Genomic DNA, 14,055 nt, shown 5'->3' with positions numbered 1-14,055 from the left:
GAAAAGGGGCACTTACAATAAAGGAAAATGTGCAATTTGTTGAAAGAAAAGAGGCACCGATCTGATTTTAATAGGGGCATTTATCGGAGGTGAAAGGGTGCTTTTATGAGAAGAGGCACTTGTTAGAATAAACGGGGCACTTATCATAGATCAAAAGGGGTAATTAGGAGAAGGGGAAGGGGCACTTATAAGAAGGAAAAGGGGCGTTTATTAGGAAGGAATAGGGGCATGTGTCAAAATAAAAGGGGCAGTTAATTAAGATGAAAAGGGACGCTCATTAAAGATGAAAAGAGCACTTATCAGGGGTGGGGCAATTCTCAAAGTAAAACGAGTATCCGAGTAACTTCACGTACCTGCAAAGGGTCATTTACCAGAAACAGAAATGAAAAGGGGCTCTTATGAGAATGAAAATAGACACTTTTTTTCATAGGTGAACAGGGGCATTTGTGAACAGGGGAACTGGTCTCTTGTTTCAAATGAAGGCACTCATCAACAGGAAAAGGGGCACTTATTAGAAAGGAAAGGGGCACATGAGAAAATATAAGGTGTGCTTATCCGAGTTAAAAAGGGGTAGTTATTAACAAGGGCATAGGAAATTCTTACAAAGGAAAGGGGCACCTCTCAGATTATATTAAGGCAATTATCAGACGTGAAGGGTGCATTTATCAAAAGTGAAAAGGGGCACTTCTCGTACCTGAAAAGGGGCACTTACTAGAGATTAACAAATGCACTTATGAGAATGGAAAATGGACACGAATTGCAATGGTAAATGGAAATTTGTCGAAATGAAAGGGGTATGTGTCAAAATAAAAGGGGCACTTACAAGAGGTGGAAAGGGGAAGGGGCACTTTTACAAATTAAAGGGGCATTTGTCAAAGTAAAAGGGGTACTTTTCTTATGTTAAAAGGGGGACTTCTTACAAAGTTAAAGGGGCAATTTTCCTATGTAAAAAGGGGCACTTTTGGGGTACTCGAAAGAGTGGGGCACTGTGCCCCCTGCCCCCACCCCTACCCATGTATCTTCATGTCATAGAACCAGTTTGAAGTTACATCAGGTATAGAAATGTGTGCTTGTAAAATCTAAATGTGCAGAAGTACGTAGTTTTTACACCTTATTTAGAAAAAGAAAAGAGCTGTGCATGGACTTATATTATAATTGCTTTGATGCTTCTTAATTTTATCTTATTAATGTATTTTTTCTTATAAATAAGGGGGAAACACCCTACATCCCCTTAAACATGGGAACAGTTCTATGAACATGCAGGAAAACCCAAACCCCAAAAATAGTTTCAAACTTGCTTATGAGGAAAGGATTTTTAAATTTACTCAGGTTTGCTTGATACATATTTTACACAATATAATTATATGTGGTTGACCAGTGCACAGCTACGCCTTTAAACGGATATGTCCTAGACCACTGAAAACTAACAGGTACTAAGAGTTTTAATACAGATCTGCACGTATTATTGCGAGAATGTTTAACTTTCCTCATGTCAGTATTTAAAAGAGTGTGAGACTAAAACTTGTAAAACCATGACATTTTTCTCAGTGTTGTAGCCCAAACCAAGCTTTTTTAATTGCAATGTTTTTAAGTCGTCATCAGAAGGCGTCGAATGTGAGGTAGCTATGCTACTGTAGTTGAATTTTGAGGTCCCATAATCATAGTCATTGACAACTAATTTTGACATCTTGCACTGTAGATATTTTTAACATCTCTATACTAGTACTCGGTAGTTTAAACGTTGCTCATTGATTAAAGAACAATCATTTACGGCTGTGCCAATGTGTTTTGTTTGTACATGTAGTACATAGTCATTGACCACAGGAATGCACTAACTGTTTGTACTTTAGTATTTAGTGCTTGTCTGTTGTCTGTGAAAGAGAGAGAAAATCATTCAATTTCTGATTTTTGTTTCTGATTGACAAATCGAAGACAAAGTTATGTGATAAAATATCATCTACTTTACATATATACAATATATGATCAAAAAGCTTTGTCTATAAATGGCGGCCATCTTGACAAAAATATTTAAAAAAATAAAAAAATAACAGTAAAGGCCTCCCTCACTGATTTTTAAAGAAAGACCGGACGAGTAATACATTATTTTTTGTTTGCCCTAATGCATATCATTAATTCAATATTAATAACAGGGTATGATATCAAACAACACAAACACAGAAGATTTGTTTGTGATCAGAGTGAGTCAAAACCACCTCCTGAGGGCAGCACAGGGAATGAAGCTGTCTGTATCGAAGAGACAAAAGTATCGGCAGATGATATATTCAGATCGAGTGCTCTTTCTATATATATTCCATTCATACGGATTTATCGCAGTGTGAGATTTTGTTTGTTTTGTTTTTGTAAAATTTTGTTTGTATGCCTCCGCAACGAAGTAGCCGCGGCGGAGGCAATATGGACTTTTAGATTTGCACGTTGACATAGTGGACTACTACGTGTGGCGTCCTTTTAAGGCACTGCCAGTGCCTTTAGCATACACAAAGACCGTCCTAGTCATAGGTTTAAAGTAAGATAAACCGACCTTTCTGCTCTCCTCTCTCTTCTCCCCATCTCAAATGCTCCTCAAGTGCATATTTCTCGCATCTCCTTTGTCACTCCATCTTTCTCTCTCTCTCTTTCATTCTTTCCGTTTCTGCCTTTAGTTGTCTCTTCTGTTATCACTCCTCTTTCTCTTTTTGTCCGCTTTCCTTGCCTCCCTACCCCCCCCCCCTCCTCTCTCTCTCTCTCTCTCTCACTTTCTCTTCCTTTATCTCTCCTCTCCCGTGCTCCCTCTTCTTCTCTTTATCTCTTCATTCTTCTATTCAACCTTTTTACTTTGTTTTATTTTTGCCTCTCACACTTTTTCTCATCAAAGTGTTGTTGTTTTTCGTATTTTCTCTGCATACCAACAATATTTTATCAATCATACCCTACTGGCTTTATATCATATAACAAAAATGTCCAAAACAAACACGCTAGCTATATGGTATGCAAGTTCATGTGATTTTATTATCAGCATTATTACCAATACTATTTGTTATTTCCCTTATACCATGCTTACAATGTCTTGTTGTTGTTACTTTTCTTTAGGAAAAAAAAAGAGCAAGACAGAGAGAACGTTTTTAATTTCAAGCTTTTGATAAAAAGATGTAGTATTATGCTAGATTTTAAGGTTGGTGTACTTTTAACCCTACATATTTGTAAAACCTTTGAAAGATGTATTGGATACATTTAAGTAAAGGCAAAATATGTATTAATAATGAAAACCACTCACCATCATTTCATTTTAGAAGGAAACCAAGGTTTAAGGATTTTAACAATACAGGAGTGATAAAGAAGATTCTAATTAATATAAGGAAATTGCAAAAACATGATGGAAGTTGACAATTTCTTGCTTTTATTTCATTGTTTCTCGAGGAAGAATCAACATCAAGCGTTCCAAATGTTGTGTCACGATCCCTTCCTGTGTGATAAATAAAAGCAGACAATAGATTTTGTTTAAAACATAATGAGGAGTTGTGGAGAAAAGGGAATTAGAGAAAGACGGGAGAAAGGAGGAGAAAGAGAGACAGAGAGACAGAGAAAGGGGAGAGAGAGGGGAGAAAAAGGAGGAGAGACATAAAGAAAAAAAGGGGGAGGTGTCGGAGAAAGGGAGACAGAGAAAAGGGAAGAGAAAGGGGAGAGAAAGGCCGAGAGACATAAAAAGGGGGAGAGAGAGTGGGAGAAAGGGAGACAGAGAAAGGGAGAGAGAGAGACAGAGAAAGGAAGAGAGAGAGGGGGAGTGGGGCAGAGGGAGGAAAGGGAGACAGAGAAAGGGGTGAAAGAGGGGAGGGGGCAGAGGGAGGAGAGGGAGACAGAGAAAGGAAGAGAGAGAGGGGGAGGGGGCAGAGGGAGGAAAGGGAGACAGAGAGAGTGGGAGAAAGGGAGACAGAGAAAGGGAGAGAGAGAGACAGAGAAAGGAAGAGAGAGAGGGGGAGTGGGGCAGAGGGAGGAAAGAGAGACAGAGAAAGGAAGAGAGAGAGGGGGAGTGGGGCAGAGGGAGGAAAGGGAGACAGAGAAAGGGAGAGAGAGAGAGACAGAGAAAGGAAGAGAGAGAGGGGGAGGGGGCAGAGGGAGGAAAGGAGACAGAGAGAGTGGGAAAAAAAATAAGTAAAAACACGTTAATTTTACCGTTATTTGGAGACGGGCCCCCTCCCCTTGGTGCTTGGGGGAGGGAGGGGGCGGGGAGCCATTTTCGAGGGCAAAAAAAAATTAGTGCTCACCAGTATAATAATATTGTTTCATGTTAATATTGTTTTTTTTTAATACGTACCGAGTCTAACGGCCAAAGGAATGTATTTTAGAGCAGATCTCTCGAACGCCCTCTTCGCTGAGATCCTCTTCTCTCATCTCTGGGAACGCAGTCAGAATTTTAGCGCCTAAGATGTACATGAAATTTGAAAATATGATGAAACGAGGAGGGGGGACTGGCTAGGAAAAATATTCACAAAAAAAATCATGTTTAGCGTCCCCGCGCCGCCCACTCCCTTTTTGTTTAAGGCCGCCTGTTTTGTTTTTGTTTTTTATATAATGAAAAAACGAAAACATACTGCTTAGTAAAAGGAAGTTTTTTTGGGGGAAAAAAATAAACATAATAAAAAAAGCCCGGCCGGATGTCTTAGAAAATGTACCGGGCAGCTATGTTGGGATGAAAAAAAAGACCTTAACGTTTTTTTTGTTTGGAGGGGGGGGGGGGGAGGGAGGGCTTAAAATACTATATGTCCCTAAGCTAGGCATTTTATTTTCATTATTTCTCCCCACCAACGTTGAAATGGGTACGTGGTAGGATGTTTCAGTGGCAGCACCAATAAACCCTTTGGCTTTTCTAGCTGTCTCCACATTCATATGACAGATTTGTTGTTGTTGTACTTTATTTTCATTGTTATACTATGTTTTGAATTGTATATGTTTTTTATGATGTTTTTATGTTGAATGAAATAAAGATCAATTACTTCTAAAAATGCGAGCGTTAATTTGGCTGGCTTAGGAAGGGCTCGACACTCATGTAGCTCCGTTTAGTCTCATTTAAGAACGCCCCCTATCGGCAGAGTCCAGCCGCCTAACATGTACATTAGCCTATGGACTTTTACCCCCCCCCCCCCCCCCCCCCCCCCAAAAAAAAAAAAAAAAAAAAAAAAAGTTAAAAATTCTTTTTTGTTTTGTTTAAACGAAAAGCACATCCACCTGACGTACGTTATCACTAGCTCTTTCATTGAAACCCTCATTTCCCATTGACTTTTGAAAGTTCACCCACCATAATTTAATCAAAATAGGTCGCAAGCTCGTCATTGCCTACACATGTACAACAAGTCGAACTTTTGGCTCAATTTACCACGCGATTGTAAGGTTATGAGACAAGCACACGAAGGATAAGAAGCATGAATTATCATAAATCAGTTCTGATTTGTTCATTATGTCCATTTCATCCAACCCCCACCGTAATATTTACATTTAGTATAGGCAAGCATTTTGCCGAGGCAAGCAAAAACATGAATATGCATGAACACCATGGACTATTCGATTATTAACAGAGGGGTTATTGTGCACTACATCAAACTCCCCTACTTTCAATCAAGTATTTCATTGTATTATGGCACTGGTTTTTTAAACATATATCAAATGTATCCACAATAGGGTCTGAAATGAAATCATGTTTACTCACTTCAAACATGTATTTTTAGGATCAGGACTATTCATATTTTTGAGAAATGCAAATTTTGGACCTTAATCTATCTCCTTATTTATACACCAGATATGAATACTTTGAGTTTTTACAATTTTATTGTAAACTATAGCATATCTAATAACTGTGATATAAAACTCATTTGCTATTAACTTCACCAACAAATATGTTGGTCTTTAAGAATATGTTTCAGAGATTATTCATGCAAATTTTTTTGAGTTTCTATCTTGAAAAATACAGATTTTGTGTCCCTTGAAAGTGAAAAATAGCTCCAAATTAGGGGTTTGACAATAAAAAGTTTTTATTTCAACAGGTAAAAGGCTTTTTTCTTAGGTCAAACTTATTTTATTATAACAACTGATGATATAAGTTAAATACATCCAAAAAAATTGGGGAACCAGTGCATTGCCTAATAATTTTCATATGTCACACCACTGGTGTTTCGGACGTTACACACTGTTAACATCATAACTTTATTCAAGTTAATTGCTTTTCTTTAGGTATTATTGACCTAAGTTACATTAATTGTTTGCAGAAAAATATTTCTTTAATATTTATTGAAAAACTTGTGCAGTTTTAATTAGTTTTGCACATATACCTAGTTTGTCTTCATCGACTACTCAATTTATGTAAGGTATACTGTTCATTTCAGGAACGTGTAGTTAAAAATGCTTATGTGATCTAACAAAGTGAAATATGGAGCTAATAGCAATTGTAGTCATCACAACTCCTAGAAAATTCACTTACAAACATACTCTCTTTTGCAGGTTATGAACAATAGTGTACAATATATGCTCTAGTTTGTTTCGGATGTTACAAGATGTAAACATTTCAACCAGATCATCAATTTCTTCAAACTTTACAACATAGATGTTTAATCGGCTTGCTTTGTACTTTGCCTTAAACTAGATTCATGTAGTGTGTCATTCAATAATATCACTATCACATACATGTACAGTGTAAGCAAAACATTACAAAAATACTTTTAACAAATAAAAGTATACAAAAGTATCCCCAGCCATTTAAGTAATAAGAAATATGGGAATACTAATTCATTGTACATCCCAATATTTTTGCATACATTTGAGGAAGTTACTATATCTTTAGGATCATGAAATGATCATTAACATGTACATTTTGTTATGAGGGTCAAGCAATTGAAAAGTATTTGTACATAAGGCTAGTACATTTGAGGGTGATTCATCCAATGAAAGGAAAAAATTATGAATTGATTAATTTTGAAGAGGCTACACCTTATTTTCATGTTCATGCTTTAATTACCCCCACAAATCGGTAATCCATTTTCTTGTCATTTGGAAATTTGGCAGATCTACAGCTATGTCAACATTATGTTGTACAAGTTTCTATAATAGGAATCGGATACTGATTACTGATTATTGTTTTATAATGGAAGCCTTTGTGCTCATCAATTGTACATGTATGCAACCAATGAGTGTGTCATGTAGTGTGCAAACCAATTTCATAAAATTGCTTGATAAATTGTTATCATTACTAAGCGTAAATGCCAATTCCAGTTTTGTATAATGGCAGTAGTAATCCTTTCTACATAGATTAGTTACAGTACTGAGTGCCCTTTTTAAAATGTATTTTCAGATGAAAATACATATTTCTCATAAGTTTTTAGAAAAACATTTTAATTTGCTTGATTTTATCAACTTCATATACCTGTATCATATCTATGTCATGACCATGCACACTGGGTATTGCTTAAGTGGGTGATTTTGATTTTTGTAACCTACCAGATAGTGTAAATTGACCATACAATCTTTGGTTATATGACATCATTTGGAACAACCTCTATAAAAATGAAAACCCCATGATTTGCAAACACACACCAATGTAAATAGCAAAAGGAGAGGTTAAACAAATGAAATTTGCTATTCTCACATCTATCATTGCCCCTCATTTGAACTAGTTAAAGTATCAAAATGTCTGTTAACAGTTTAATGTAACGTCAAAATAGTGTTTTTAACAGGAGTGTCCATTGTGAAATAGTAACTTGCAGATATGATGGAAAATTAGGTGAAATTTGTCGACTTTGTGTTAACAATAACATTTTGTAACGTCCGAAACACCATTCTTGTGATTACAAAAAAATAATGGATTTGAAAGACCTGATTTGTGTTTTGACTTGTGTTAAGACTTATAATAACTTATTTCATAATGATTTATTCACTCTAGATACCTTAAAATATGGATTATTATCATTTTATTGGTATTTTTTGTTTCGGACGTTACATTTGTTTCGGACGTTACAACTGTTAACGGAAAATTGGTTTTAACTACAAAATAGTATTGTAGTAATGTATTGCAAATTTCTTTGTTTTGGTGGGTAGCTGCCATGAGATGTTAACAAAATATTATGATAGATATATCCTGCTGTTCATATATTTTCTGCTACTTCAACTTGAAAATTGTTTCGGACGTTACAAAACTGTTTACGGAAAATGAGACGACTTTTTCAAATTTTGAGTATATTTCTAATATAAGCGCTACTATAATTAAATTATAGTTTCTTTCAATAAAATCACTTGGAGCAACTAATAAACTCACTCAAACCATATACAATCTCATTAATTTGTTGTTCTAGTGGGTTAAATGAGGGTCTACAATGTTTACGGAAAATGTAACGTCCGAAACGCCATTTTCAATTGCACTTTTTCATTAAAATAGGGGAGTTGATTCAGATTACTGTTAAGTTTCTTTAAGATCCACTCATGCTCATTAATCATCAATAGAAAAAAAACATATTGTTTGTGGCTATATATTTTTTTCAACTCCGACCAAAATGGCGTGTCAATTTTGTTACGAAATTCCGTAAACAATTTGCTGTTCAGGGATAACTCATGCGCATAAAGCAACGATGAAATTTTTTCGTTAAGCTATGGGAGGTTAACCTAGGTCCATGCTACAAGAAAAAGTTGTTACTGATTTCTAATTCTTTATCTTTGGAAAGTTTCAGGCTCTCAAAGGGCCATTTAGGTATTTGGTCATAGTTTTAAAAAAAAACAGTGCCTTATGTAGTTTGGTAGGTTTATTTTACTCACTGTTTAATTATCAGATATCAATGATAGTTTAAAGATATGGAACAGATTCTTGTATTTTATATTTAGCAAAGCAATCTCACATACAACTATTTACGAAATATTATTATTAATTTCCATTATCATTATCACCATTGCCATTAATGTTATTGTTATTCTTTTTTCATAAATTATATTTCTGTGGCTACTTACGAGCTTCTTCTGGAGAGTGACCAACCCCCGAACAGATGCGCTGTCCAGCGCTGATGCCTTTCTTAACTAGGTCACGAGCTTTATGAAACGTGCGACTGAACCAGCTCTGCAAGGCCACAGCATCGGGAGATGCAGCCTCTTCCGAAAGCATTAGATTCAGCACTGCATGGTTTTCATAGAAACGAGATATAATGAAAAAAAAAGCAAATATATATTGCTGTAAACTCAGGGGTTTTAGGCATTTGATAACGATCAGATGAGCATTCAGGGGCCCGCCTTAGGGCCTCTTATAGGGTCCAGAGGGCTGAGACCCCGGAAGCTCAGGGGTTTTAGGCATTTAATTACGGTCTGATGAGCATATTTTGATACCTTATTGTGATACTGGCATGCACGTCACTAATTGGAGTGGGGTAAAGGGGGTGTTCAATCAGATGAGCATCGTAGGGCCCTTGGTGGGGCCCAGTGGGTAGAGCCCCCGGAACCTCAGGGTTTTTAGGCATTCATTTACTCTCAGATAAGCAACCATGGGCCCGTCTTTGGGCCCTTGGTGGGGTCCAGGGGCAGAGCCCCTGGAAACTCAGGGAAAAACCATGCCATTTCAGCAACATTTGTAAATCACTGGTATCGAATCAGAAATAAATCACGTTTGAATTTTATTATTTATTTTACTTTTTTAAATTATCCGGGGGGGAGAACGATCCCCCCCCCCTTAAAAAAATGAGGGGGGGGACGTGTCAGGCCCTTTCGTTGTGTGGGTAGTTATAAAAGCCGTTGGAATTTTAACCTTTCCATTTTTGGGCCTGCAGTTACATGCTGTAAAGGGGTTAACCTTGTTCAGTGGGGAAATTTTCGAGGAAAAAAAATCGAAAGGGTAAGTTTTGAAGAGTGGATAAAATGTGTTTCGGGGAGGGGATGGAAAACCTGTGGTCTTGTGCACCAATTATATTTTTACTGCCCCCCCCCCCCCGAGTAAAAGAGAATCGTACGACAATATTATGTGTTAACGAAATGTCTTAATTTAACAGTTTTTCTGACAATAGCTTAGGGGTTTTTGGCAGTTTTCTTGAGAGGGCGATCACAACTTTTTAAGCATTGACGTCCCTGGCTGACTTATATACTTACAAGTGTCCAATGCATCTTGCTCTTCAAAATTCTTTGCGCACACCATACTGGTTGCCACAATAGCACAGAGCACAAGAGCTACTTTGATCATCATCTTGACTAGTTTAGCTTCTGTTTGTTTAAAAAAAGGAAGAACAAAGGAAACGAGAATTGGGAGTTATTCCAATTTTGCTGGTTCCGTATTTCTCGAAAATGCTCGTCCTTAATATATTGCTAGAATATATATGTCACATAGCTCAAAAATGCACTGAGATAGAGATTGGTGCAGTCCAACAGCAGACTAGGAAAGTATGGAATATTGTGAAAGAGATCACTGAAAGGCCTCGACCCCAGTGGATCAGCTTAGAGGTAAAACACCACAAGAGAGACTAAACCAGTTGAAAGATCACTTTTCTAATCTACTTGGTCAACCTCCACCAGACAACAACAATACAGTAAGGAAGATGGTCCAAAAGACACTCCCAATCAAAACAAGCAAATTTACCATTGGAGAACTCAAAGTGGCAGTTACCTCCCTCTCCAATAATAAATGCCCCGCTGTGGATGGAATCCCAGCAGAGGTATGGAAGTCTGGTGCCCTTGACCAACAACTTCTGGAAGTATGCAACAGATCACTTACCCATGGCGAGAAACCAGACTTGTGGTCTAGGAGCATAATAATCCCTGTACCCAAAAAGGGAGATCTCAGTACCCCCTCAAAACTACCGTGGTATATAGCACTGACCCCAGTAGCTGCAAAAGTATTCAACAAAATGCTTTTGAATAGAATCCGTCCTCACCTGGAACCCCTTCTCCGCAAGAACCAGAATGTATTCCGTCCAGGAAGATCTACAGTAGCGCAAATTCTAACTTTGCGAAGACAGGTGGAAGGTATTAAAGCAAAGCATCTGACGGCAGTGTTTACGTTCGTGGATTTTAAGAAGGCCTTTGATTCAATCAATAGGAAGAAGATGTTAGAGATCTTAAGAGCCTATGGAATACCACACACAATAGTTACAGCAGTAGGATTGATGTACAAAGATACCACAGCTCAAGTACGTTCACCGGATGGAGAGACTGACTCCTTTAACATCTTAGCAGGAGTGCTTCAAGGAGATACCTTAGCACCATACCTATTCATCATAACATTGGATTATGCTCTAAGAATGGCTACTGAAGGGTTCGAGGATCTAGGCTTCACCCTACAGGAAAGTAAAAGTAGCAGATATCCTGCTGAAATGATCACAGATACCGACTTTGCTGATGATATTGCACTAATCTCAGACAATCTGGAAAAGGCACAGAAGCTCCTAGAACAAGTAGAGTCTGCAGCAAGCCATATCGGTCTACAAATAAACAGTACTAAGACAGAATTCATGATGTACAACCTTCGTGAAGGCGAGATCTGTACTGCTGACAAGACAAAGCTGAAGACTTTCAGTATCTTGGCTCGTGGGTTGATCAGTAAAAATAAGACCTGAATATCCGAAAGGCGAAAGCCTGGATAGCTTTGAAAAAGCTGACAGCCATTTGGAAATCAAACCTCGGTAGAAAACTGAAAGTCGTTTCTTAAGGGCTTCAGTGGAAACTGTACTGCTCTTTGGATCGGAAGCCTGGACATTGACGAGTAGCCTGGCAAAACAACTGGATGGTTGCTATACAAGACTCTTGAGAGCAGCACTAAATGTCAACTGGAGTGACCATATGACCAATATTGAACTGTATAGGGACATTACACCGATCTCAGCCAGACTGAGAGACCGTCGCCTCCGTTTCAGTGGGCACTGCTGGAGGAGCAAGAGTGAAATTATTTCACAAATGCTCTTCTGGTAGCCCTCAAGGGGCAAACGCACCAGAGGGCGCCCAGCAATAACTTACATTGACCAGTTAGAAAAAGAAACCTGTCTACCAAGACAGGAGCTCCCAAAGATCATGGAGAATAGAACTGAATAGAAAAAGCTTGTCAAATCAGTGCGAGTACGCTCAACCTAGTAGTAGAATATATGTACGACGAATTGAATAGAATAGTATTTTTTCATTTTTAAACTCTGAAACACCGTCGGTTGGAGTTTTTTCCATTATGTAGGTGAAAATGCAAATTTTGCATGAATTTTAATATATAATAAAAGAAGTCTAACCCGTTAGGATTCTTTTGTGTTGGAAATATTTTAACAGAATGTGCCAATTTACATATTTTTCAGACTGACATAAGTATCAAACTTAAGAAAATTGTCCACCAATCAGTGTAATTCTATTTATATTCCAACACGATTTTCTGAAGATTCGCTTTCTCGCGTTATTGCATGAGGTATTTCCTTTCTATTGAGTCTTTTTCATCTAATGCAAATTTACTTAGGCCTAGTATTTAACGAATAGAATCAATCAATCAATTTTACCACATGGTCGCTTTTCCTCCCTCGCTTGGATAACTCCTAGACTTATCAAACTTTGGGTTACCGATTCCCGGATTAAAAGCGTTAATTCACTACATTGCTATAATTTCTAAACGAAATGAACGAGAACTAAGCTTGTTAATATTTTGAGCTCATGATTTTTGGATAGGGGCGGCACAAATTTATAATTTGCCCGATGCAGGTTGCCATTAAAAGAAATAAAAAATCTGATACTCACGCCGCTGACTTTAGAGATATATCAAATGGGTGATGCTTACAATATGTAAGATTGCAAATACCATCGCAAAATCAAACTGAAAACCTATTTCAATAGACTTGTCCAACATTAAAATGTGCGAACATAACAACGATGCATTAGGTAATCCGGTCTTGATTGACTCATCCACAGGACCACAACACCTCTACATTATTGATATCTTCATACACTGATACACGATTGTAGTCCGAAGACTAATAATATCATCATTATAATATACAATGGGAAACATAACGAACCAAGCGTAAACATTAAACATCAAAGATATAAATTAAAAGCAAATAAACCTATTAGGCAGATTGTAAAATATATATCGTATTGGTGAACAATAAAAAAAAAAAAAAAGTCATATGCCATTTGAACAAAACAAGATTTAGAAATGGGCCAAAATACATATTAATGAAAGATCGGTTTAAAATAAAAGTTCTGTGATTATAGTCTGCAAAGTAGAAAACAGATGCTTACCAATCTGGTGAGAAGGTTCTGAAGGCAGCTTGTTGCGGGTGAGATGAGCTCTTGAATTGATGACTCGAACCGATTATGGCTTCCCTTTTATGGATATTATTCCTCACTACTTTCCTCATCTACGCCTCTTTGATCATTCTTGCTCGCGTGTAATGATTGATAGGACCGCTGGGGTTGGCCAGATGTTTTGATAACTGATAACTCTATTTTGATTTTAGAGACTTTTTATTCGATGAGAAATGTAAAAATATAAATATATAAGGGCGGATATTTGTTTTGTTTTGTTTTTTGTTTTTTGTTTAATGACCGAGTTGAAGGTAGGTGTAGTATATAGGTCAATGTACATGAAGATTCATTTAGATCATATATTATCAAAATGATGATGGATACACTTATGACCTCGACAAACTTATGGTTTTTATTTTTGTTTAAGTTCTCCCTTTACCGCAGCGCCAGTCATCCATCAACAAACAACCCGCATACGATCTTTCCTCCGACTTGGCCTGACAAAATGATCAATGCCGAAACTAGCGACTTTGAGAATATGTCCGGCTTCACATACGGGTAGACCCGGGTAGGGTGTTAAACTTGTCCTCGTTCGGATTTCTGAAAAGCAATCCACTATTACAATTTTATAATTTGTCCTTAGTCTATTGATTTGTTCTTAATAAAATAATATATGTTGGTCATAGCCTAGCTTTATATTGTTCATGATAAGCTTCATTACAATAAGACAACTTTAATTTGTAGGTCATGGAATTTATTTGAATTTTAATACTTAATTTCATTTAATTATTCAGTTCTGAAACATGATATAAAGTCAATATAATTAAAAGACATATA

At 37.1% G+C, this 14,055-nt stretch overlaps 1 protein-coding gene across 1 annotated transcript; it reads right to left on the bottom strand.

The window, feature by feature from the left end:
* Window positions 1–2,979: 2,979 nt before the first annotated feature.
* LOC115922793 (centrocin 1-like) lies at window positions 2,980–13,295 on the bottom strand. Its single transcript, XM_030982457.1, has 5 exons — window positions 13,213–13,295; window positions 10,099–10,209; window positions 8,977–9,138; window positions 4,310–4,415; window positions 2,980–3,460 (listed from the first exon to the last, which is right to left on the bottom strand). The coding sequence occupies exons 2-4, from the start codon at window positions 10,190–10,192 to the stop codon at window positions 4,315–4,317; spliced, it is 357 nt and encodes a 118-aa protein (XP_030838317.1). The 5' UTR covers window positions 10,193–10,209; window positions 13,213–13,295; the 3' UTR covers window positions 2,980–3,460; window positions 4,310–4,314.
* Between the last annotated feature and the right edge of the window lie 760 nt (window positions 13,296–14,055).

This window comes from Strongylocentrotus purpuratus, unplaced genomic scaffold (genome assembly GCF_000002235.5).
Source record: "Strongylocentrotus purpuratus isolate Spur 01 unplaced genomic scaffold, Spur_5.0 spur5_scaffold_12, whole genome shotgun sequence".
Taxonomy (NCBI): Eukaryota; Metazoa; Echinodermata; class Echinoidea; order Camarodonta; family Strongylocentrotidae; genus Strongylocentrotus; species Strongylocentrotus purpuratus.
This window is presented reverse-complemented; position numbering and strand designations above follow the sequence as displayed.